Source organism: Oxyura jamaicensis, chromosome 2, assembly GCF_011077185.1.
Source record: "Oxyura jamaicensis isolate SHBP4307 breed ruddy duck chromosome 2, BPBGC_Ojam_1.0, whole genome shotgun sequence".
NCBI lineage: Eukaryota > Metazoa > Chordata > Aves > Anseriformes > Anatidae > Oxyura > Oxyura jamaicensis.
Genome location: NC_048894.1, coordinates 115,361,137 through 115,388,310, shown reverse-complemented (window position 1 = coordinate 115,388,310; position 27,174 = coordinate 115,361,137). Strand labels below are relative to the sequence as shown.

The following is a 27,174-nucleotide window of genomic DNA, read 5'->3' as shown; positions in this document are numbered from 1 at the left end:
GGCATTTGACCTATAGGATGATAAAAAGGTCATTATCAAGCACTGGACTGAGGTTTTCCAGAGTTAAGGTCAAATCCTGTCTATGCCCCACAGCCTTTCAAAGGATGCTGAATAAATATTTAATCTCTGTGCCTCAGTCTTCAGATCTACTTAACAGGCATTTCTTCTACCTCAGAGCTGTGTTTTGAGGTTAATACTCATTACTTAAGTTGCCTTCTTTTTTATGGACACCATAATCAGGGTGAATGAGCATACAGTAAGTCTGTGGTCTCAGCATGAAAATGCAAAGGCTGCTGTAAATAAACTGTACACACAAACAGTATTTCAAACCTACAGAAAGACTAGATTTTAGAGAATTATGAAAACTTAGGATCAGGTTTATATTTCCCTACCGGACGGCTTGTTACCAGGCAGATTTTCAGTTTCAACGGAACCTACCACAGGCTTAAACGACAGGACAAGTATGTGATCAGTCTTTCCATTCACACACCAGTTTTCCCCATGCCTATATTTGATTTCGACATTTAACAAGACTCTGCACTTGCCTAAAAGCCACCCACATGCTGCAGTGAGGCTGCATACGTTTTTAATTTGGCCTTTTGAGTGAGCGCACAGCCTCTGCGGCACTCCAGCTTTCCCTCCAAAAGGTGCCGTCACAAAGCCCTGCAGCACCTGCACAATTATTCCTGCAGCAAAACAGGCCTACTAATTTTAAAAGTATCATATAATGTTGCTCTTTGGAAGAAAAGTTTCTCACTTAGGATACAGAATAAAACCACTGCCACAGACTCTATAAACCTTCCTCCATCTGTGTTATTCATGAGCTGTGGTGCCCCAGGACCCTGACAATACATGGGAGGATCGTAATGTCAAGAGCTTTTGTTGAAAGTGCTGGATTCCATTTATTTTAATAGGCAAGATCACTGTATAGTGTATCATTGAAATTAACTGGATCAGCTTTTCAAAAGCAGGAGTCCAGACAGTAAAAACAAACAATGTGCTGACAGATTCTACCCTCTCCCATGAAAATCAAGTAATCACACCAGCACTTTGATATTGCAGTCTGCTCCCTAGCCTGCACACCTAAAAATAGTGTCCAAGTCCCTAATGTGTTCCCCATCCCCTTTTTTTCTCCTTTGCTGGCTTAGTTTAGATGCAGCCTTCAAACCACTGCTGATGGTGTTTCTAGCTTTGATCAGCACTGAACCACCATTGCGTGGGGGCTTACAGCAAAGGGACGGCGAGGAGGCAGGCAGAAAGCAGTCCATGATCTCCTAATACAAAATAAAACCTTGTTTTTATCTCCATATATTGCATGAACTTTGCGGACTTCTGTGTTTGATTGAGTAACTTTGCATTCCTGTGATCTAAACTTAGCAACCTCTCCATAACAGAGCCAGAAGGAAAAGGCTCTCCAAGAAGCTTTCAGTTCTGTATCAGTTATTTCATGGATGCCAGCAACAAGGCTGTCACAATATTACGGTTGAATATCACTAAGTTCAGTAATTAATTTTTGCATTAAACTTTCAGGTCTCAATTTGTCTTTAATGTTCCACTTGCCCCTAAGCTGCTACATTGCATTGCTTACTGAAAGCAAGTGCTTCTCCTCCTGCTAAGAAAAATAAAGGTATTTCCTCATTAAACAAGTGTGCGTGGACTCTGCACATGTGTGTGCTCACGCCTTGAGAACAGCGTTCTCAGCGTTAGTCCCAACTGGGAGGGCAGATTAAAGAAAAGTACCAGCACCAGTACCTACAGCTTGACTTATCTATAACAGTTTGCAGTGCTGTATCTCCCTTCCCACAGCACGTATCGATATGCTATACTCGGTCGTACTGAAGTGCTTGGCAGAACACATTCCTGACTCACAACGGTTTCTGTTCACTGCACTGACCAGAGGCAAGTCATACCTAATAAACTGCCATAAAATACACAGCCACACACCACTTTGGATCAATGATTTCTCTGTTAAAGGATGTTACTGTGTAATACAGCTTTAAGTTTTCAACTTTGTCATATTTTCTAAACTCTGATCTCTTCAATTTACTTTCAGTTATGTGACATTCCCCTTTAGTGGAGTGAAAGCATGCATTAGCTAAACAATGTGGTTTGGATTTAGTGTTCCCATGCATCATCGTGAAAATGTTTGTCTCAGCAATAGTGTCATTATTGTTACTGGGAACAGCTGCTCTACCATGTCTTTCGATCGTGGAAAACAGCGCGTCTCCCTTCTCAGACCAGTTTACAAGCTGGGAAGTTAAAGCAAGGCTATCGAGCAGGAGGGTTACGAGGACACAGCGTTCTCTACCTGCCTTCCTCCTTCCACAAAGGAAGTGGAAAGTGCAGCACTGCAAGAACAGCAGCGAAATAAATGCTGTACACAGGAATGTAGTTTGGCTCCCTCCGCTGGTAGCTCTTCTGCCTCTGGCCTGGGGACTAACGTGAGCCAGAAATCCCCCTCAGGTGCAGCTCTCAGGCAGCTCAGCCCCATTAGTGGTGGCATCATTCGAGCAAGAAACAATTAGAGCGGGGAGTATGCTGCTCATCAAGTTGTTTAATATCTCCCCCGAGTTTCAGAAGAGGAAAGATGTAATTCTACGCTCTCTTGCCCACACTCCCAGCTTCGCCGAAGCAAGTTTCCGTACCCAGCTCTGTGGTGGCGACACCATCCCACTGGACTCGTTGTGCTCCACAGGCCTCAAGCAGCTCACTCAGCTCCTGCCAGCTGTACACCTCCCAGGAAATCTCACAGCAGCCACAGTTCTCCACATCATCACAGAGAGTCTCGGGCTCTAGCTCACCTTCCTGAACAAGGCCTTCAGGCATCATTAGGCTGTCGCTTCAGATGCCGGGGGGTTGGAAGTGATGGTCCCTTCCAACGCAAACCACTCTATGCTTCTACAATACACTGGATTTTCAAATAAAATCTGTTAGGCAGCACATTAGACCTTTTTAAAATGTCCTCAAATGGGAAACCATGTCTTCAGAAACTAGTAATAACTAGGCATTTCTGAACATCCACTATTTTTTGACTTTTCAGCAACAGGAAGACCACGGCTTTTGAATATTTCTCTTCTTATTTGGAGCACTAAGTTCTGGGTTTTTCAGGTTTCCAACTTTGTTCTGAAAATGGGAATTGGGCACATTAAACACCTCACTTGTATACTCCCATAAAACATACAAAATTTGCAATAAAGTAGTACAAATATAATGAACATGCAAACTACAAAGACTTTTGACATCTTTACCAACAATATTTTTATTGAAATTTCTTTTTGGGCCCAAAATAATAATTTCCATCAACCACAAATGCTGAAGTTTCAGCAAACTTGATGGGTGGGAAGAGACGGGGTTTCCTAGGTGAAAAAACACACACAAAAATGCAGGCATGATGCCAGAAATGTCACATCCTGTACAGAAGTAGCAGAAAACCAAGTTTTACCCATTTCTGCTTACATATATTTATTCTGTACAGTCTGCTTATGGTCAGAGATATTGTGGTTTCTGCATAATTACTTTCTCCCAATCAAACTAAATTGAGCAAAAAAAATTTCCTTCAGCTAAAAGATAGACAAACAAAATGCGGAGTAATGGCTAACAGCTGTGTAGGTAAGAGTGCAAAGGCAAAAATGAGGAACCCAGCCTTGAGCCTCACAATAGGAGAGCTGTGCATGATACACATCTGAGAGAGTAAGGCATGAACAAAACGGCTTATTTGTTATAGTAAAATTCCCTTATGGGCTACTCCGTGGTATTCATCAGCCCAGTAGTCTCTCCAGGAAAACTGTATCAAAGTGGTGTTCGAGGCAGAAATTAAGATAGCCAGGCAGCACTCCAGCTTCTGCCTCTGCACAGCCGCTCCTACAAGGAAACAGAGGGGACCGAGCCTGGCCTAACAAGCCACCAGCATCCACCTGCTTTTCTTCAGTGAATGCCAGGAGTGTTTAACTGCAGTATGGAAACCTCAATCCTTCTGTTTCCTTGGAAAAAGTGAATTAAAGGCAAGGAAATCCACTGACACCAGAACAGTCTTTGGGAGCAACGTGGCATTTGTCAGTCATAAATATACAGGGAACCTAAGTGTATTAAGGGATAAACAGAATCTTAGAAAATAACATCTAGATAGAGAGCATCTTATTGTCCATTTTGGTGGAAGAAATCAGATATGATGTGAGTGTCACACGGGCATGTAGAGGGAAGTGATCATGCATGGGCGATTGCACAGACCGGCAGCAAAGATGTTGCCGGTGACCATGAAGTATCACCATCCTCCACGTTATATCCCACCCATGTCCACAGGCAAGGAAAAGAAATGTTACCTACAGCTTTCCTTCACAAACCCTCCATGTCTTCTGTTTTTAGTACAGTTTACATTATAAAGTAATCTCTGGCAAAGGAAGATGGATCAACAAAACATAAGTGGTGATGTGTCTAATCTCTTCATCATGTCACAGAACCACTTCATTGCCCTACAGCGGCCCTACACTAGTACATTTTAACACGTGTGGAAGCAAAAAAAAAAAAAAAATCTCTTTTTTCAGTTCTGGTCTCACAGAAATTAGGCAGAAACATAACTCTATCTTTTCCTGCTGGAGGAGGATCTGCAGCCACAGACTACAGAAGCCAAGACAAGAGACGGGGACCTCCCAGGCAACTCCTCAGTATATATTTACAGCCTCACTCTGGCTGAAGACTCCAGGGAAGACAGGACTGGTCCTGTCCTCAGGCCTCTCGAAAAAATGGATTCCACCTGGGGCACAGTTGCCTCCCTCGCCAGGCAGGCATGCAACATAGGCCATGACATTCATAGCTCTCAGCAGACTCTGGGCAAGCATGTTCATAACAGCCCAGCTCCCTTTCTGCAGATGCTGGGGGGTAGACGGGGGAGGCATTTCAGCTGCAGTGCAAAATAATAGCCTGTTGTATTCACATGTGCAAGTATCTTCATTGCTGGAGGAGAAATGAAGGCGGGGAAGCAGTCCCTGAGTAGTCTGCATTGCACACAACAGGTCGAGCATCCCTATCAGTGCCGTGCATCTAGCTCACCAGCCACGTGTTCCTCAAACACAATTCTGCAAGGGTTTCCCAGGCATGCATACAGCACTGCCTATGGCAAAGTGTCAAGAGTATTACTCTGAGGAGATCTTTGTTTTGGAAACTTGCTTCTCAGCTACAGCTTGCTTCCTCTTTAACAATTTTAAAGCCAAGGAGTTTTCTTTAATAGTTGTTTTAGTTTTTAGTCTCTACTGCTTACTCAACTGGGGAAGATAACAGATTCAGATTTAGGTCATCCACGTAAAAATGTGTTTGGTGATCTCATCTTGATACCCAGTAGGTAACTGTCCAGATCACAAAGATTAGGTGAAAAATCTGGCCCCACTAAGCAGGACTTGAAGATTTTTGTCTTTTTTTTTTTGTCTGTTCATTTGTTTTTTAATAAAATTAGAATATCTGTGTGTTTGCTCAGGCCAGCACTGAGGTGTATTTGTAGGTCCATGCAAGTCCCAGCCAACACTTCTTGGCCACAGTCCTTGCTTTTGTAAGAACTGACATTAACCTTCTCTTTTCAAAGGGTCAAAATCGTTCATATGTATTACAAAAATAACAACACTTTTGTCCTTGTACAGAAACTCTCATCACCGCAGTTTCCAAGTGTGCCAGAATTGAAAAAAAAAAAAAAAAAAATCAGCAATAATGCCTAATGCAACTCTCAAGAAAAACATCATGGCAATTATAATCGCATCTTCCCCCATCCACCTTTTTAAAACATGACAGGCAAGCTATATTTTCTCCACTTTAACACTGTTGATGTACAAGATGATCCTTTTTCTGCCTGTGGCTATGTCACCTCCACATGGGATTGCATTAGATCCTCCACACTTAGAGGCTGAACAGCACCTTTTTCCTTTATGGAGCTCACAGCATTTCTCATCTTGATCTTAACAGTTACATGCCACAAGAGCTGTAATTTTATGAGTAAGATGGAAAACCAAAGCCTAACTACTTATGGTTATGAATACGCTAATTCCATGACACATCACATTTTTGGAGGCTTGTTTCAGAGGGTGGCTGCAGAGCATTCCTTTCCTGGTGTTGGTGAGGACCCATCGCACAACAGCAAAGCCACGTGCAGTCACTGCTGGGAACAAGGCACCCAGAGCTCATCTCAGAAATTCTCAGGCAGCTGGGCATGTGGTGGGGTGAGGAGGGGTGTTGACAGAGCTGCTGCTTTGCCAACCATTTAAAGCAATATCTTGGTTTTACTCAAAACCGTCTAGCAACAGCTCTTTTATGCTGAGAATGGCAGGAGAAAAGGTTATTCATTCATCCTTTTTAAGGCTCTAGCAGAATGTATTCATAAAAGAGCTCTAGCAATTAAGTAAACCACAAGCCTACCAGAATTGTCAAGTAGCATCAGGTTGTCTCTAAAGGTGCCTCTCTTTGGGATGTCCTCTTGATCATCCCTCTGACCTCCCTTTCTGCTTGGTTCCACACAACATCACTCTGTGTTGCAAAGCACAACTGTATTTGTGTAAACTCAGCATACTCCTCAGCAGCCTGGGACTCTCCCTGCCAGGTAATTTGATGAATTAATGAGGAAATGATGAGACTATAAATTTAATTAAAATGAGCTTTGGCTGGATCAGTTGTTAGTGTGCTTTCTAGTTTTATTTCTGAGGACAGCTGAGAACTAAACAAGTACACTAGTATAGATATATCTTCCATACTGGTGCACACTGTGGACCATCACTCAGAAATTTAGGTTTTAGTGCCTTAGCACATTTCTTATTAGCAACATTTACAACAAGGGAACAAGTATATATACCACATATAAGTATATTGACCCACACTTACTGATATTGTTACTCCTTCAGGCCACTGCAACCCAAAGAATCTCCACTGTACAATTTTCTCATTGCAAACAGATATTTCTCTAAAAGGCTCATACAAACTGTTTTATTTGTCAGTGAAGCAAGTTCACTTTAAAAAGTATATATATATTTATATATATATTTATTCCCTTTCCATCTTCATGTCCAAAACTGCAGCTGACCATAGAGCTATGGATGAGGTAGTGTGATCCAGCTGCCAGTATTTCATCCTTGAAAAGCTGTTACAAAGCAGGCAAGGGAACAAGTCCTAACTAAATTTCCACTGATGATAAGTGGATAACATTTTTCCCCATCCTGATCAATAGAAGAAAATAGTTTTATCCTTGTTTGATCACAGATAGCTATAAACTGCCACCCAGTTAAGAGGTTAAATTAGAAGTGGATTTAAAAAAAAAAAAAATCTCTACAAGGAAGCATACAAGAGTACTATGGTCATTCAGGACAAACATGTGTCTGTATTAAGGTAATTGGAAGCTACATTCATTGAGCTTTGCTTTGTGAACTCCTGCGCAGTAGCAGTTGCATATGCATCTTCACCTTTCCTCTAGGATACTCAAGGTGGGAATTAAGTCACTGCTTCTCCTACTCATGACCCACCAGTCAAAGGACAGTCTTAAGGTACCTTCCTGAAAGGATGGAGTCACTCTTGCTCTCACATGAAATACAATACCAGTAACATTTCATTTATCAGGATATTTTATATGCCTTTTGAGAGTCCCTAGTATGCAAGGATTCCTTTAGCTTAATTCTTGTTTACATTGCATGTTTCTTCCAGTGACTTTGTTGCTTATCTCATCTGTGATATGATTTACATTAATGCATTTCCTTTAAAAGCATACACTAATAAAATGAAAAAATGTGATGGGAGAACAGGCCAATTCTGAATTGATGTGGGATCACTTCATGAGTAACTAGATTCAAATCCCTTTTCAAAGGATTCAAATCCTACTGTTTCTGTGAACCTTCAAGGTTATGAAGGGCAATTTAACCTTTTTCTACAATTCACATGAGATCATTTCATTGATGGTCTTCAATAAATCCTTGATACAGAAGACAGGCATGTACCTCAAGCTTTCCAAGGTCCTTTCTTGAAAGGACACCTGCTGTTCATGCTAAAGAAAGTAGGAAGAAGCTTAATAACCAACCCATATGGTCTTCACAGAAGCTTTAAGAAAAACAAAACAAAACAAAACAACAACAACAAACAAGAAAAAAAAAAGAAAAAAAAAAAAAAACACTGAAAAATGGCCATAAACATCACATAATTTGATAGTGTTTTTACCTTTTAATGGTTCCCTGAAACACTTCTGCATGGTCTGGATTGGACCTGCAAACCACTGGGAATCCACCATGTTTTGTGCTTGCAAGAAGCTGGGCCAAGGAAGCAATGTTTTCCTTTAGGTGAAGGACTCTGACATGAGGCTCCATGACATCCCTGGCAGAGAACAATTCCAGGTTCAACCTGAAAGACACAAAACAGACGGACAAAGTATTATTTAGTAAACAGGAAATAAGGCATACTGTGCCACGTTAGCATTTGACGAGTTCATAATACTTTAGTAAATTACTTCAAGATGGAAATCAATCTGCTATATTTGTAGATGTAAAAAAAAAATGTAATTATCCAATAAAACTGCTTATCAAGCATTGCCTTTCTTTGTGTGAGAGATGATAAATTCAACCATATGCATGACATGGTCATCCTAGACAAGGTATTGTAAGAGCTATTTGGCAATTTGCACGGTTTTTCTCATTAAAAAGAGATTTTAAATCTGAACTGAAATCCTCTGGAATTCTGATTGTTATCAAATAGTTTAAAGTTAAGCACTTTGGAGAAATTCCATCTCATGATCATTATTGCAAATTTCATTTTTCATCAGTAGCATCTAGGAAGATAGCCCTTTAAGGGTTTCTTACAAGTTGTATACTTTTTTTTTTCCCAGTATTTTCTAACATTTTTCAGGTTCTAGGTGAAGTTTCGGGAAACATGAACATACATTAATTGAAAGACATGCATAGCTGCTACTACTGACAGTATAGTGAAATGAAAAAGAAATATACTTTCTGCAAAATTCAGCAGTGATTTCTACAGAATAACAGTAGGCCTGTAGATTATGACAACAGAAGTCAGTGAACTTCTCTAGTTTTAAACTTGTTTCATATTTACTATTTTCAAAAAATACATTAATTATTCCGATTATCATCTGGACACATCATAAGCCAGAATCCTCTGTTCAGACACAGGCTGACACAAACCACAGACAGAGACAACTGGAGCATAAATTTGCCCACATCCTGTTTTACCAATGTTACCTTTCATCCCTGTGGTAAAAAGCAACTATTTCCATATGCTGTTAATTATTGTCCTCCCTCCTGAGAGACACAAGGTTATTTTTTCAAGGCAGTTACTCTGATGTTTTGTGATGTGACCACCTGTCTAAGAATAATTGAACTGAGAAGACAATACACTTCATACATGGCACCCACACAGCTGTTAAAGAAGTTTCTTCTTCTAAACTGAGATGGATTTAAATGCATCCTGAAAAAGAACAGTCTTATGTGCATCAAATCACGTCATGCCCATCCCTGGTTATATGAAACAGACTTCAGGCAATGAAAATTTGGAACACCATCTTATTACAGATCCACATTTCAAGAGACCAGAACACCATCTTACGGAAAAATGAACCTCTCTGAACATTTTGTTTCTGAACTAAAATGAGCAGCAGTTTACCTTGCAAATCACGATGGCTGAGTGTAGAATTTAGTACCAGCTAGTTAAAATAAAACCAAAAAGTCCCAAATAAATGGTTTTTGGTTTGGTTTATTTTTTTTGAACACTACCAGGGAATTTTTATTTTTCCTAAAAGAGTAAGCTACTGTTTGTCCTCCTTTTCTATCTCTATAGGTCTGTATTTGGCTGTCTTAAACTTTTTCTGTATTCAGCATACACTGTATTGCTATTAAAAGTACTATTCCTAGCATAGTGGATTTAATGTAAAAACATGATAAATGATAACTGCTTCCTGAATTACATTAAGTATGTGCAAACCCTGAATGATTTCTAAATAAGAGCAATGTGAATAATGCTACATTACAACAGATTCTACAGCATATTTACTAGCAGCACGCAAGTTTTCCATCTTCACAACTTTATGGTTTTCAACTATTGCATGGAAAACAAATGTTCCAAATTATTGCAGAAGTCCATGAAACATCCTTAGGTTTTCTCAAATCAGGCATTTGTATAAAAGCAAGGCATAGCTTGTTACACGGTTCCATGATCTTGGCTTTGTCTGGTATTATAAAGTGTCTGTATTGCCTACAGGAACTACAGACCTTGTATTATCATAGGTCAGATTTTTCAGATGTAAGAACAACACACTACGTATTAGCGCTGATTCACTGCTTGTTGTCAGTGACGTTTCTTTCAATTACTCTTCCATCTATTACTGTAAAGAATAAGCTTGCTTTGAGGGGAAGGGAAAGGCAAGCAAAACAGCTATTTTATGGAGGACTGTTATAAGGCCAAGGTGTCTTTGTAGCAAAGACAGCATTAACTTACCAGTGGCTGCTGTTACTGATCACTTGTTCATCTGCTATCAGAGCACTGAATCTATTCTGCATCGGCAGACCTGAAAGTGGAGAAGTTGCCATTTTCCTTGTACCAAGAGCTACAGGTCATCATGGGAATGGCTCCATTTGCCACTCACGACCTGCTGTGGGCTCTAGGCCCCTCCTTCTGTTCAGCTGAGGGTTCAAACGGTTCTTAAATGGGTGCTCAAATCCCTTTTACCAGAATGAGCTTTCCCAAGAGCAGCCAGGATCCAGAGATGGCAGAGGGAGCTCTCAGAAGAGCGAGAAAGAGAGTACTACCAGTACAGAGGAGCCTGAAATCCATCTCAGGCACCTGCAGGTTCACATCCCCACCAGCTACACTAACTGCCCAGGCCATACTCACAGCCCTACAGGTAGCAGTGCTCCCCAGAGATTAGTTATATATCAAATGTACACCATGCAGGCATCAGTCCTGCAGGCCAAGTTCCTGCTACTGGTGTGTTCCTTCTTGTGCAACTATGAGCCTGCCCAAATACCTCCCAAGGACACTTTGCTTAGCTGGTAAGTGCAATTGCTGTCACAAACTTGTGTTTATGCAACAAAGCTCGCAGTTTCACAATGAAATTTCAAGCAAAGTCATCTAATTTATCATTTTGAAAATGCCTTTATATGTGGAATAATGCCTTTATATGTGGAATAATAAGAGCAACTTACATTTGGATTTTATCATGTAGATCTTTCTCACATGTTTAGATTTACCTCAAAGAAACAGAGCTATAGCCACACCACTACAATAGATATGGCATCAGTTTTTCTTTTGTAGGATATGTGAGAACATTTTCTCCCAAAATGTAATTCACTACAGTAGTGTAATGTGTTAGATCATTAAGGTTGTTTCACTGAGGTTATGATATCCAAGTTTCAGGTTCCTTTCAAGAGCACATTCATGACTCTGGATACAACATGGAACAAAGACACTCTGCTTTATGACAGAAATAGGACAGTCATTTGGTAAGAAGCCAATATCCCTGAATGGTAAACTGTCTTGAAATGATTCATGGAAATGTAGATTGGGCCCTGTAGCTATTAAATCTAGTGGAAGTTTTCCCACTGAAATAAATTGTTAAGGATCTAACCATAACAGATCTAATCATAATGTGGAGGCTTCCTTAGACAACATGCAATACAAGACAACTTTTATTTTCCTCAAAGAGAGTTTACCTTTTTTTTATGCAATCTTCAAATGATTAAAAGGTTTAAAAGGATTGTAAAGTAATCCTAACTCAAACACACTTCAAGGACCAAGGTGCATGAGAAAACCAGCAGCACTGCTTGCTTGAATTTATTCACGTACTTGCTTTATCTTTTTTAGCTGCCTCTCCAGTCCTCCTCTTTCTGCATTGAGAATGATTACCCATTGACTCGTTACAGGCCATTCTGCTCAGAACAGCCCTAGATATTATTTGGGCTTCTTGTAAACCAAATTTCTTGTTTTATTGCCCTAAACAGCTACAGCATCTCAAGAAAATTCTTCTCAGGAGCTTGTTTGGGGGTTCGTGGTGATTTTTCAGAGCATTTAAGCAGCATAGTCAAAATTTCAAACAATTGAGAAGGTGGGGTGGTTAGCATAAGGGAACATTATCACGTTGGAGGTCATTACAATTACTTGCCTGCATTGCAAATACATTGCCAAATATTAGAACAACTATGTTCTAGTTTCTACTATCATGCACTTCATTTGGCCAGAAAAACTGAACAGATTTATTTCATGATTTTCAATCCAGTACAAAATCAACCACATGTTTATGAAAATTTGCTACTACATTACAAAAACAGTTTATTCATGTTAGCTTTCTTTTTCTCTACCATCTTTAAAGAAATCCCATTGTGAATAAACTCACAAAATTGCAGAAAGTTGCTTACATTTGAATCCAAATTCTGTTTTGTTTTTTTGTTTGTTTGTTTTGCTTTGCTTTTTTTATTAATAAAAAGATTTCTAAATACAAGCCACAGTCCCACCAATTTTCTTTCAACAAGTCACTTGGTAAAAGTGAACTATATAAAATCCTATCAAAAATTTTCATGCCAATACTGATCTCATTATATAATAGAATAGTATATAAGTACTGCAGAAAAGCTGATCATGTGCAGATGACTGACTTCAGTAGATTTGCAAGTGAATTCTTTGAAAAAAAATATTTTTTCAGTATGTTCACAGAATACTCATTGAGATCAATAGATTGAAACAAAAAGCTCTATAAAATCTAGTTATACTGGAAAAGGACACCACTTATATTAATTTTGAAATAGATTTGCTCTACTCAGTACTAAATCCTGAAATAGACAGATTTAAACTGATTTAAAGTTAAATTAAATGAATAGAAGCACAGTGTAAATTCAAGTAAGTGTGTTCGTGCTAGCAATGCATTTTAATTTAATTAGATTTATTTAAAATCAGTTTTCAGTGGAACTTTGTGCAGCAGACAACGCCTATGACTCCTCGCTGTCTTTTTTTTAGTTGAACGCAACTGAGGGAGAAATTCTAGTTAAACCAGGAGCCAAAAGTTTGGCAGAGTTCAGTCTCTGTTCAGTATATCTACAAATATTTATATTGACTGTAAGATGACAAGCTTCCCAGCATCTCCTGGTCCTGGCTCACTCAATATCCTTAAATGAGGGGACATTTAGCTTTTTAGTCAAGAGGCCTTTTGATAGCACAGTGCTTATTGTGAAATGTGTTGTTTGGGTTAGCTGAATGTCTCTGTCACTTATTTCCCAGAGAGGATTTGAAAGTTATATATGTTTAGCAACTACTGTATGCGAAAGACAAATGGATTTCCACATGGTCTCATAATCTGCTGGGAAACTGTCTCTCTAATACTTGAAAAAATGCAGAACAAAAAAAAAAAAAAAAAAAAAAAAACAAATAAGAAAATTAATGTGTTTTGGAAAAGAAATGTGCAGGGGGAGAAAGAGTAGGGGGGGAGGGGATATATTTGTTTTTGGTTTTGTTTTTTTTCTGCCAAAACCTTTTTTCTCTGTTCTTCCCTTATGAAGTTTTTCCCACCACCAGCATCGGTATAAAATACTACCAAGTTAGAAAAACAGCAGCTCCTACTCACTTTGTATAGATACAGCTGTTTATACAAGGCCATTTAGCTTTAAAAAATAAAAATAAAATAAAAAATTAGGTTGTGCATGGGATCTTGGGACAAGGAGGTAAAAGACTGTGTGAGTGGATCCATGTGCTGGAACTACTCAAAGAGCAGCTTAAAAACTAAGGCCTCAGCACACAACAAGCTGAGCTGTAGGTATAAACACAAAGGACATAGTTCTTGACTTAGCTTCCAGAGTGCTAGTCCAAAAACAAATTTAGAGATTATAACTAGCCACCTAATTTAGTAAAGAGTCATGTCAGACAGTATTAGGGTGACTATGGGTATTTAAATATTCATAACTACAGACAGTGCCTGCTCACTACTACCACCCAAACTTGAAGGCATCTAAACTCACTTGGTATTTGTATTCAGAACTGCACATTTCCCCACATGATTAGTAGTAAGTGTGGAAATGTCTCAGTCCAAACAAGCAGCTGTCTGAAAGCACCTGCTCTTACACATATATCGACAACACTGCGAGGCAAGCATGGGGCATTGCACCAAGGCCATTGAAGAGTGACATCCTACAGACATGATTTGGTATCCTTCTTCATATAGAAGACTGCCTTTGGTAGAAATATGGGAGGTACTAAATCAGTTTTCACCATGGGGAATCTGAACCTTCACCTGCTATCTCAAAGATACTCAGGGAGGATACTGAGGGAGAAAACACCCTCACATTGAGGATACTGAACTGCATTGTCAGCAAAGCAGGACACACACAAGCACCACATAGCCAGCTGTAAAGAGACTACACATCTGTGAATTGTTGCCTTATGTACTAAATGTCACTAGTGGACATTTTATATACATTTCCCAAAACTACTATTAGTGCACACACACCCCTTCTATTGGGTATCTCCATCCTTATCCCCGAGGCAGGTTTTTCACTAATTAGGAGACACAAACAACCTATGTTCACTGACAAGCACACAATCCTTCCAGGATTCATTTTCCCCATGCCCTTGGAATTCTCCCCAAAATCTACCTCAGTGTAACAGCTATGCAATCCAAGCAACTCTGCAACAGTGTGTGCTGAACTGAGGGCTACATCAACTTCATCAGCAGAAAATGCCAGGCACAGGAATATATCTGAGAGTTCCCCCTCTCCAGAGAGACCTGTAAGATGCCCCTATATCTAGTCATGCAGTATTTTCTCTCCCACAGGTAGACACCTAATAGAGGAAAAGGCCAAATTTTACCTAATAACTGAACAATTGATAACATTCAATCCCTCTATACAAATTCTATGTCACCACAGGCATCCATATTTGCATGACATCCCTCATATCTGTAGTCCTCATACACACAAATGTGTGTAGATGTATACAGAGAGAAGGAACAAAGATGGATTTGCTGTTTTGATGTCTAATTACACTAATTACTAGTATATTCAGAACGGGAATGACTCAGATATCCTTGCATTTTCCAAATTATTATCTGAGCCTGTAGGAATCTTTGCCATTAAAAAAAAAAAAAAAAAAAAAAAAAAAGAGTTAGGCTCTTGTAGAATTCATCTTCCCTGGCATTATATCCAACCAGAAGCAAAGAAAGTCATTTCTCAAAACTACACCAGTGCAAGCAAGCAATTTAAATCCAAATAAACATTTCAAACAAACTTCTAAAGGAATAAACTGGGAGAAACAAGTAAATTGTGCACTAAAATAAATACCTCATGATCTTGCTTATAACTGAAAAAAAAAAAAAAAAGAGAATTGCATGTACTCTGGCTAGATCACTGCAGAGCAATTTCCAAGGAAAATTCACAAAATACTAAGCTGGCTCTTGCAGTTCAAATGCAATGACATGATGAGTTTCTTGCAAACATATGCCAAAAAAACTAATACAAACTGGAAAGAAGAGAGGAAAGCTCCTATGAGACCGTTTTTATAAAAGCTTCATTCAGGGCCTCCGCCCTCGTGTACTGTACCAGCTACCTTAGCTTTTCCACTCTGCCTGGTCCAAGAAAGCACTGACTAGTATATTAGAAATGCTGGCTTAAAAATGTTTGGGAATAGACAGTGAAAACAATAAATGTTTTAATAATCAGACACAGATTATCAGATGACCTTTTAGTCAAAATAAGGTATAGAGATTTAGGTCTAACAGACTACAGAATGAGTGAACTAAAGCAATATGGATGGAAAAATACATGAAAAGATCTATCTCTGATTCCTCAATACCTCTGAGAACCAGGCACTTTGTAATGGATAAGGGCAGTCAGGTTATTAAAACATACCACTGGTATCTGGAGATACAGATTTTACCCTAATCCCAGTTCAGAAAACAGAAGGTTTTGACACTTACAACCAGGGCTTTGAGCAAAGGCACTTCTTCCATTTGCTCATGCATTGGGAAAGTAAGGCATTTAACCCCTCAAACTTCAACATTCCCATTTCTAAAAATACTAGCCCATTTCCTATGCCACAAGCATATTGAGAACCATAGTAAACCACAGCCAGTCACTAGCAGCGTTCCCCAGAGTTCAGTTCTAGGGCCAGTTCTCTTTATTATTTTTATCAATGATCTGAATGCAGGAGTTGAATGCATCCTTAGCAAGCTTGCTGATGATACTGAAATGGGAGGTGCTGTTGACTCTCTCTACAGGGATGAGAGGCTTTGCAGAGTGATCTAGATACCTTGGAGAATTTGACAATCATTGATGTATGAAGTTCCACAAAGGAAAATGAAGGGTTCTGCACCTGGGACAGAGCAATGCCAGACAGCGCAGAGTGGGAGACGTGTGACTGGGGAGCATCTCAGCAGAAAGGGCCCTGGGGGTGCCTGTGCCTTCAGGCTCAGCATGAGGCAGCAGTGTGCCCTGGCAGCCAAGGGGGCAAACCATTTTTTTGGGTGCATTAAATACAGCATAGCCAGATGGTCAAAAGAAGCAATTCTGCCATGATATTCAGTGTTGGTGTGGCCTTACTTTGAGTATTGTGTGCAGTTCTGGGCTTCACAACATAAAAAGGTTGTTAAGGTCCTTGAAAAGTGTCCAGAGGAGGCCAACAAAGGTGGTAAAGGAACCGGAAGACATGTCCTGTGAGGAGAGGCTGAGGACATTTGGGTTGTCTAGTCTGGAGATGAGGAAGCTGAGAGGTGACCCCGCTGCTCTCTGCAGCTTCCTGAGAAGTAGAAGAGAAGCAGAGGGAGGTGACTGCCTCTGCTCCCTGGTGACTGGTGTCAGGACGTGTTGGAACAGCTCAGAGCTGCGCCAGGGGAGGGTCAGACGGGTCATTAGGAAAAACGGCTTTATTGTGGGGGTGGTCAGACACTGGAACAGGCTTCATAGAGAGGTGGTTGGTGCCCCACGCCTGTCAGCGTTCATGGGAACATTTGGACAATGCCTTCAATAGAATAGAATAATAGAATCTTTTAGGTTGGAAAAGACATTTAAGATCACCAAGTCTAACCATCCACCTATCACTATAGGTCTACCATTAAACCATGTCCCTGTGCTTTAACTTTTGTTTAGCCCTGAAGTGGCCAAGCAGGTGGCCTAGATAACCCTTTTAGGTCCCTTTCAACTGAACTATTCAATCACCCCCCAGCTTTTTTTTATTTTTCATAAAAATACTGTAAGCTACAACTTTCTATATATACTCTCATTATTTTGTAAATATTTCTTTAAATAAACCCCTGCTTTCCAAGTACCATTCACATGCAGTACATGTTTTTTTTTGTTTGTTTGTTTTGTTTTTGTTTTTTCCCTATATTGTGACTTTACGGCAAGGACCTACCTCTACAAATGGAGAATATGCTTGTACTTACATCCCAGTTAAAAATAAAATCACCAAAGTTGGTATTACTTATGTGCTCTTCCAGAAAATGCACAGTGATCTCTCTGCACCTGGCACTGTACCTACAACACAACATGGTCAACATATATAGCAAAAATTCTGGGAAAGGATTTTGTGTGTCTGACTTGCTTTCTTTCTCCTCCTTCCTTAGTCCCAGCACTAGGCAGGACTCAGCTTCTCTGGGCTCTTTCCATCTGCTGTCACTTTCATCTCCTGTTCACCTACTGTCACAAACCCACTTACTGAATGGCAGCAGCTAATAAAACTGTGCTCATGGCTTTATGACTTTTCATAAAACTACTCCATTTTGTGCCCTCTTTTGCCTTACTTTTGCTGTGTCTCTGTGTACACTCAATGTATTGAAAAACAAGCCTCCCTTGTGATCGTGCAAAATGGCATTTAACAGCTTTGCAAAACTGATATTATTTCTAAAAAGGGTATTTCATTTCTCAAACATGTTGAAATTCATTAAAGTATTTTGTGCCATCTGTTTCCTCATTGCAAATAAATAATTCTTTCCATCATGACAACCGCTATGACAAGCTCCTAATATTTATGAGGATATAGCAACACTCACAGGAACAGAAAAAGTGACATATGCATGAACAGCAAAGAGAATTAATTTCAGCTTAAGGTGAACTCGGAAGCAGTCGCCAGAGCAATAATAAAGATGATATCCTTACGTGTAACTCAAGAATATCAAAATACAGCTCTTACATAAATGGATGTCTGTGTTCCCATATCCAGCAAAGACTCCCGGGGGACTTCAGTGAGCTTTGAGTCAGCCCCACCATTTCTTGAATGAATTCAAAGAGTTGTTCAATGACATCTTCATGAGATCGGCCTCTCTGCCGGCACAGCTGGATTTCCGGCAAGGTTGGCTGGTTTTAAGTGGAAACTGTCAGTACCTGCCAAATGGTGGCCAGACACCAGAGCAGACGCAGCCAATTAGCGGAATACCCCATCCAGTGGCTGGAGACGGGCTGTGCCTGTGCCTGTGTGCACGCTCCACCTGTGTGCAGCCACATCTGAAGGCTGCGGTGGTACTCATACAGGCAGCCTGTCCTCCCAGGTGAGCTAGAAGGGAGTCTCCTTCAAGCTGGGCCAGCAGAAGCCGTGTTCAGTTTCCCACAGCTGAAAGTCCCTGCATGCGTATTTTACATACAGACCTGCAGGAGTTGGAGCAGCTTGTTCGCTGCCAGCCAGCTAGCTCTGAAACACAGGTTATTAGTTCCAGATGTTGCTTCAGTGTGTTTCCTCCTGTGGAAAGTGTGCAGAAGTCACTTCTTTCAGTTTCACAGGACTCCCCAGCAATGGAAAATGCATCAAGAGTCAGTGTGGATTTATCATCCCACCCTCAGCATTGAGCAGGCTGCAGCGTCAGCTAAGACATCTGTGGAAAGATTTCTCCATGATCCAAAGGGACCTATGTTACACTCACTAATGGTGATTTGACGTACAAGGGCTATATCCTGATGGACCTTACAGTAAGAACCATAATCTCATGTTAAGTTCCTGTTCATTGACATAGCATGCCCAATACTTGCAGCAGGATTACCAACCCCATGGTGGTCTCATTCACACCGTAATGGGGACCTTGCTTTAGATAGGTAAGAAAAGGGCCTTGTGACAGAAATCAGAGGAACAGGACTTCAAAACTCACCATATGTGATCTGTCTCTATGTGCATCCAAACTTTCTCTCCAAGGTTTTGCCCAGCAGCACCAAACCAGTCTTTCAAACTTCTTATAAGTTTGTTTCCCTTAAAAGTCTCACTACAGAGTACAACATTCACTTGTAAAGTCAGAATGTTTTCTTCTTAGCACACAGCGATTGTGATCAGTATACAACCTTGGTGGCACACTTACTTTTTGCATATTCTGGAAGGGGAGGAAACCCAGCTTAAATTTCTCCTGACAAAAATGAAAGAAAATGAAGGGATGAAGAAGCTGACCCTTCAGTTTCAGACATATCAGAACATACCATTTCTTAGAGCCTGTAAATATTCCAGTGTAAAACATTTTAGGCTCATGGAAAGGTAATTGTGCAAATATACAGGCCATGTGTAAACATTAAAGTATTTACAAGCTTCTCCAAGGATTTCAGTCAGACAACTTGTTGGCTCGTCTTCACTATTCTTGTCATTATTTTCCTGTATTCATGCTTCCATTGTATATACTCTGTTCTGAGGCCTGCAGTGCGTACCTACACTCTTGTAAGTGCAGGAGGTGAGCAGCAAGCTATTAGTCAGCCCCACGCCCTTCCTACCAAAGGAGAGTGCTGGTGGCCAGGTGTCCACAAGCCCTCCTCTCAGCCAGCTTCACACTTACTCCACATCGCTGCCCCATGTAAGCCTGCAACTCCTAACCTTCAGAGTACAACACCAGCTACAGCTCTCATCCTGGACATTTTAGGAAAGGGAATGGCTAAGGGTGGTAAAGGTTTATTTTGTGTTGGAGGAAGGGCTGTATCTGCTGGCATTTACTGTAGCATGGGAAGACTTATTTTTTTTATATGTTCAGACTCCACTCTAAAAATAAACAGTAAGGCAAACAGAATATTGGGCATCTTTATATGGTTTTAACAATCTAAATAAATAAAGTAATTTTGATTCACACTGTGCCTTTAGATAGTAGTTTCATTAAGTAGTCAAAATTAGAGCAGGTTAAAAATCATCTTTTAGGGTTCACATTTAAGAACTGGCCTTACATTTAAGAACTGACAACACTTAGTAACACAGCGATGCTGAAAGCAACATGACGTATGTAGGCACCATCTCTTTTTTAACTGAGAAAACTGAAAAATAAATTGTTTCGACCAAAGAAATATGAGGAAATGGGGCAGACCCAACAACAGAACTGCAACTTCACCTTGGTCTCCTGCTTCTGTCGATATAGCCTTCATTTTTGCCTCATCTGAATCTTTATCAATATTAGTACTGTATTTACATATGACTTTTTCCTGTGAGACGTTGTTCATATTTGGACACTGAACTCACTTCATATTAAATGTGAAGCATGGGGTGAAATTTAACATTAAAAAAATCTGAGAAAACAGTGTCTTTGGTCTCTGAAGACACTGCCTTAATGGACAGAAATGACCCATTAGGTCATTTTTGTAGATCACTCACTGCCACTAAGCTGTTTTTCCCCAAAATCTTGTAAAGGAAGACAGTCAGGTCTCCAGAAAACTACAGGCTAAGGGGCATTGTTCATCATCACCTGTCAGAGAGCAAAAAGTACATCAATAAGGTAAGTATCCAGGTTAATACACAGCTGCAACACTGCCCAGCTGTAAGTTCACCTCTTATTCATTTTCACATTAAGACAACCTTCTTCACATAAATTCATGCACACCAGATTCATGTGAACCTTTTTTAGGGATACCTTTGGATTATTTGGAGCCCAGCACAGTCTGATGGCCAGAGCCCAGTGAAACAAGCTAATATGAACTTCTTTGTAGATTAACAGGATTGTGAAGACAGATAGGCTGGACTTTTGCACGGATACCTGTGGGAGCTGGTACAGGGCAAGAAGGCACAATAAGTCCTTTCACCATCCCACATGAGAACACCAAACCCACATTAAAAATAAGGTGAGGCTACGCTGCTCTTCTTCATAAAGCACATAAAGTTACATCTGGACCTGAAATAGGATTTCTGTCAGGAGGAGTACTGCCTTGTCATGGCTTTGTACAGGTGCTTCCCAAGTAATGGAATCATACTAAACTCAAAGCCCAGCACAGGAGAACAGACAAAAAGGGATCAAAAAAAAAAAAAAAGTTTTTTTTTTGCCATGTTTCCGTAAGCCTGACAGAGAGGCAACTTAAAGCCCACATATAATTTTAATAAATCTCACCCACATCTCAACACCTTCCCTCCATGATTTCTGCAGCAGCCAGGGTTCTCCCCAAAGTGTGGCCTTGTTACAGCAGCTCCCTTTTCCTTTGTGCAGCCAGAACAGGATCCAGCTTCCACCACAAGCACTCTACAAAAGATGGGCTGGGTGCCCTCTGATGCGAAGCCATTGCCAAGTCTACCCCCTAACGATGCCTCTCAGGATGAAAGCGCTAAGCGGCCATGAGACACGCTGACTTTTCAAAGAGGCAAAACGGGATGCACCACGTGCATCCTGGTAAATTGACCCTGAATGTACACTCTTGTCAGCAAGATGAGCAAGGAAACTCTTAGTGTAGTGCTAGTCTAGGCCCAAACCAAAAACCATACCCCCTGATTCTGGTGATTTTCAAAATCCAAAGCCTCATCTAAAAAGTTTGCTAATTACTCCAATTTTTATAACAGGCCAAACCAGGACCTTGGATCCCAAATAACCCTCCAACTTGGGTTGGCTTAACTTCTGGATCCAATGTCTGCAATGTGGGCTAAGGGAAAACCAGCAAGGAGAAAGGGAAAAAGAATCACCCTTGTTCTGTGGATCTTTAATATAGGGCCACCTCTGATACACTTTAAAAAAATATATAATGAGACCACTATAATATATATTCCAGCCAAAATTCTTGGCTCCCAAAAACAGCTTTATATGGTATGCAATACAGAAACACCCAGGAGACGCTATAAGAACTTTGACAAGGCTAATATTAAGCTAGAACAAAACAGAACTACTGGCACCAGCTCCACTCAGCTCTTAAGTAAACTTGTCCCATTAAAAAGTAGCCTCTAAGATATTTTCTCTCTGAAGTGTATAGTAGCTTATAAAAAGCAGGAAGAGTTGGCAAGGCGTAGATGTGTTCAAGTACTCCTTACCCTCATTAAAGAACATTCCCTGGCAGCCAGCAGCTCCGAGTGTTCCAGTGAACCAGATTTTATAAGAGGGGTGTTTACGGTGGTGTGAGACATAGCTAGAAATCATGGTGCACTATAGCAGCCATGTACTAGACACAGCTGTGGTTGGAGCCTTATCAGCCAGGGCACAGAATATAACAGATCAATGAAGTATTAAGAAAACAAACCTCAAGCCTCTCTGCTCTGTAGGAAGAAAGGCATCCAGAGATGCCAGTCCCTAAGGAGGAGTTAGGTATTGGAAAACCACAGAGGAGCAAGGTCTCACTTCCACCAGTCTCACTTACAACACTATTTACAGAGTTGTCTTCAAAGTAAGCAAGTACATAATTTAGCTTCTTAATATACCCACTTATTTCCACAGGAGTTAGGAGTTAAATTATTTTGTGGATCTGGGCCTTGACATCCCTTGATCACTTAAAAGCTATTTTTCCCTTCTCATTTAAGTGTCCAAGAAATCTTGTGCCTGGGGATGTTATCCAGCCCAGGAAGAAGAATGAACTAATGATCTAATAGAGATCTTTTCATCCTTAACACCTATGAAGAAAAGAGAAGATCTCCATTTTCTCTCATACAGTACAAGTGCTAAATGCCTAAAAATATATGTTCTCTTGAATTTCACATTTTTCCTCCCTGCTACCAACTAGACACTGCTTTCCAAAGACTTTTCAGTTTCAGTTGAAGAAGGATAGCAATTTATGTGGCATTTCTATGGCTCTTAAGCAAGCTGTTAGTTATCCAAGCCTTTCACTCTGCATACACAAATACGATTTATCACCTGTTTATAAATACGTTAGCTACCAGTTCCTACACAGCTAATCTCATTCCCTGTTATGATTTGGGGAATCCAGAAGTGCACAATTTATACATTTTGTGATCTCACAGAACAGTTAATTGAGGAAAGGCGATGCAGAACCTGCTCCATGTGCAACTCTGTCACCTATGCTTTGCCAGAGCAGGAATACTGTGATTGCATACTCTCTGCCAAGTTGATACAGCCAGAGAAAGAGGACAATCTGAGCAAAATGATATCTGGGTATAGCCATGTGAAGAATAAAAATACCTCCAAAGTGCAGCAAATAACTGGAACTTGAAAACAGCAGAGCCTCAGATAGTCAGGGCTCAGATAGTCACCCTGCAATAAAAGACTAGAAAATAAGATAGGTGAGCTTCCACAGCATCTTGTTAGCTGCAGGACCAGTCAGAGAGAAAACAAGTGAGAAAATTTGGCCTGCCACCTTTCTGTAGAATTTTGACTCAAGTTTCAGGGATGCTCAGAAATAATGAGGAAACAGAGGCATGGAAACATGTACACAGGCTTTTTATTATTATTATTATTTTTTTTTTTTTTTTTTTTTTTGACAGTCATCTTAATCTGTGCATTTTTATGGCTAGGTAAAGTAACAGCAGCTTGCTTTTAGAATGCTTACAAAGACTACGTGTGAAACATCAGAATTTGTTTAAATTATGACATGACTTCAAAAGGTGCATTATTAATCCAGAGTTGCCTTGAGTCAGTATTTAGGATTTGGGGATGCCTAAACTCCAAGACAGATCAAAGGATTGGTCCAAATTCTGGAATTTTGAAGTGGCTGAATGGTGAAGTTTCATTTCTTTGAGGACATAATAAAGTAACAGAGCATCCAAGAATAGTGCCTGAGAGGCCAAGCAATGGGTGGAAGCCATAGCCTATTCAGACTGTTTAAGAAGATTTGGACTAAAAATAGCAGCCTGGAAGGTGACCATCTATAAAGTTTTACCGAGTTGTGATACTTTTTTTTTTTTTTTTGCTTTAGAGTATCAGTATATTCCGTGACCACATTATCCAGAAACTTTCTTTAATGTTCCTGGAGAGGAAAGGGAAAGGAGTGGGAGGGAAATTAGATTATTCTTATATAGATATATGTATAGATTGATAGATAGAGTTGTCCTTCAAGGGAATGGGACCTCACTCTGAACCAGGAAAATAGCTACAATTCTTTTCATAGACTTGTCATATAACTGGAACACCAAAGGGAACTCTATGACTTCTTCCCCTCTGTTTTATCTGCCATGTTACAAATAGAAGTCATCCCTAATATCACAGATTGTTTTCATTTCCTCCTACTACATTGCTGGCTTTTTCCTCCTCATGTCAAATACAGTTAGAGTACAACCAGTATTCAATGTGCTTGCTAAAAACTTTCAGATAGGGTTATATTTAGAAGAAAGTTATAAAATGTGGATAGAACAAGTCACCAATATGTTTATTTTTCTAAAGGGTTATTTGAAAATATGAGTTTTTCTAGTAAATCACAATACTGTGAGAAATGACAGCTAAAATATCCTACAAATAGCTTTGGTCATGGATATATACTACCCAAATATCCTTTAAGGAATATAAAAAGTCTTCCTATGGTAAATAAATAAATTCATTTTTCCTTCTATTTTTTTCACCATATTTCCTATTTCTTTCCTACAGAATAGCTTAAAGAAACAGCATTTCTGCATTATTTTGTAGAAGACAGCAGTACGGTTCTCGTTACCTACAAGTAACTGTAGACCCAGAACCTACATTTAGAAGAGAAAATGGTTCTTGTTAATGGTTATAAATGGTTCAATTACTGATTATAAATGTTCATCAACAGACTGAAATTTCAGATACTGGTTCATATACAGGACAAATGGGGTTAATCTCACCTGACCTAATAAAATGGTTTTGTTTGTTTGTTTGTTTGTTTGTTTTTCCAGGCTATTCATTCAGTCTAAGTCAGTGAAGGCACTTTCAGAAGACAATTCATCCAACCTGCCTCAAATTGCTATCCTTGGATGGCAGGACTCTCTGCCTGAAAATGTACTGAACACGCAGGAAGCCTAGTCCAGTCATCCATAAATTAGGTGAGGCAAATTTCACCATAAGGGATTCTACAAACTGTTGTTGTTCCTCTGCTCTATGGCATCTGCTCACAAGAAACAGTTGCAACTGCCTGGAAACCTCTACTAGATTCTCTATTGGACCATTTGCTCTAATGAACAGCATCTAACTAGACAGTTTAGGCATTATAGAGCACTTAGTGCTCTCAGGACTCTGGTGAAAGTGGTAATTCAGATGCTACCATAAACTCTAAGAGAAAGGGGGTCTCCATTGTTCTGTTCATACGGAACATTGCCCTGTGAGGTCCGTGTTGAGGATCAGGGTCTCCTTTTACTCCTTTGTCCTTCCAAGCTCCACAGCACGGAGGACCCACACAGTCTCAGTGCAGAACGTGACACAGAAAACTTACATATCAGCAACAAAAGAGACCTCACCATTTTCTCCTGTGATGAACAATAGGTTCCACATCCAAGTAGGGAATGCATTTCAGCCTCAGGAGGGAGCTGTACAGGGACGCGTTAAAAAAGTCACCAACCATTTTGGCCACCATGACAGCCAGCATTATCAGCAGCAAGGACTGGACATCATTCGTGATCTCTACCTAAGGAGAAAAGAGAACAAAGGACTTGCTTTTTCTTTTTCTTTCTTACAGCTGGGGACAATAGCATGGGTTTTGAGTAGAGGGCTATCTACTTCTTTTACAGGGGAACAGGAAGCAATTCAGCCACCTTGCCTCGGTTAAAACTAGAAGAGCACTCCCTCTCCTTCGGAGGGATAGGTAATCAATCAACACTTCCACCAAAAAGCCTTGGCTGACGCAGTGACAGCTCCCCCTCCCGTTCCTATCATCTTGAAGCAGTGCACTGGCATTAAAACTCACATCTGATTCCCATATTTCAGGTGGTTTGTGATAATTTTGCAGTATCAGAGCAGGGTAAGTAGAGATGGAGTAGCCAGATTGTTTTAAATAGCTTGGCATCGTGACAAATATTTAAAAATGCAAACAAATCCAAATATTTTTCTTTCTTGCTGAGCTCAGGAGATATAAAATTATTTTCCCATACTGCTGCTTTGAGACAGAACGAACTCCTTGTACAAACATCATCTTGAAAGATGCCAGGAAAGGCAACAAGAAGCTTTCAGCAGAAGTCAAGCCCAGGAGATCAAGCAGCAGAAACATCACACAGTTGCCATGCTGAACAGCATTCAGCAGTACAAGGAGTTGTGCAGGCATCCCTTTCCCAGCTATCACAAATCTATCAATCTATCTACAACAACACCTGCTATAGGGAAACAGAGTGCATACAAGGTTATGATACCTAAAATATCTTACCTGAGTACACTTGCATTTTCTCCCTACATATTGAGGGCATGGTCACGTGAATGGCAAAGCATTTAGTATGTTTTAATACTATGTCCCCCTTTGATTATTTAGTTTTGCCTCCACAGATGGACACAGCCACCATACTGCTATCTCACTGCAATGCAAAAGTAGACTGGGTTCACATATCCTGCAGACATTTAACAGCAATGGTGGGAGTGACTTCATGAAGCACACCAATACAACCGCAGATCAACAAAGGGTTCTGAGTGAATCATTGTGCATGAAGTAAAGAGTAATGTGAATGCACTTAATCTGTCTAAGCCCAACACACAACTAGTTCAAATATTTTTCTTGGTGAAAATGACTGTACACAAATATTCCCTTTATGCTCCTTTAATAGTGTTTTATTATTATTAAAACTGCCATCTCCTTCCCATTATTTCCCCTATCATTGTATCTCATAAAAAAAAAAAAGTTATTAATTAGCAATTATCATGGAATAAAATATGTGAACTTCCCTCCTAACACTAAGAAGCTTTTGCCCAGAAACTTCTCTCCAATTCAGACAAAGTGAATTGCAGCACATTGCCATTCAATAGACCTCATTAGCTAGAGATTGTTAAGTACTCCAAGCATCCACATTCAACGAATGCCAATAAACACATTTCTGCCTGATAAGCTGTAGCACTTTTATCCAGGCTTTATACTTTCACCCTTGTGCTGTCTCAGTTCTGGGTTCACAGTGATAACATCAGGGATGATTTAGGGTATATGCCAACAAGGGACTCGT

General features: G+C 40.1%; 1 protein-coding gene across 3 annotated transcripts in view; it reads right to left on the bottom strand.

Moving 5' to 3' along the window:
• The window catches only part of LOC118162935 (chloride channel protein D-like), an 80,654-nt gene that overhangs the window by 10,221 nt on the left and 43,259 nt on the right, over positions 1 to 27,174 (bottom strand). For all 3 annotated transcript variants that reach the window (XM_035319385.1, XM_035319386.1, XM_035319388.1), the window contains 2 exons: positions 25,495 to 25,661; positions 8,176 to 8,355 (listed from right to left, as the gene is read on the bottom strand). In XM_035319385.1, coding sequence (XP_035175276.1) covers positions 8,176 to 8,355; positions 25,495 to 25,661 — 347 coding nt within the window. The remainder of the gene's footprint in view (positions 1 to 8,175; positions 8,356 to 25,494; positions 25,662 to 27,174) is intronic.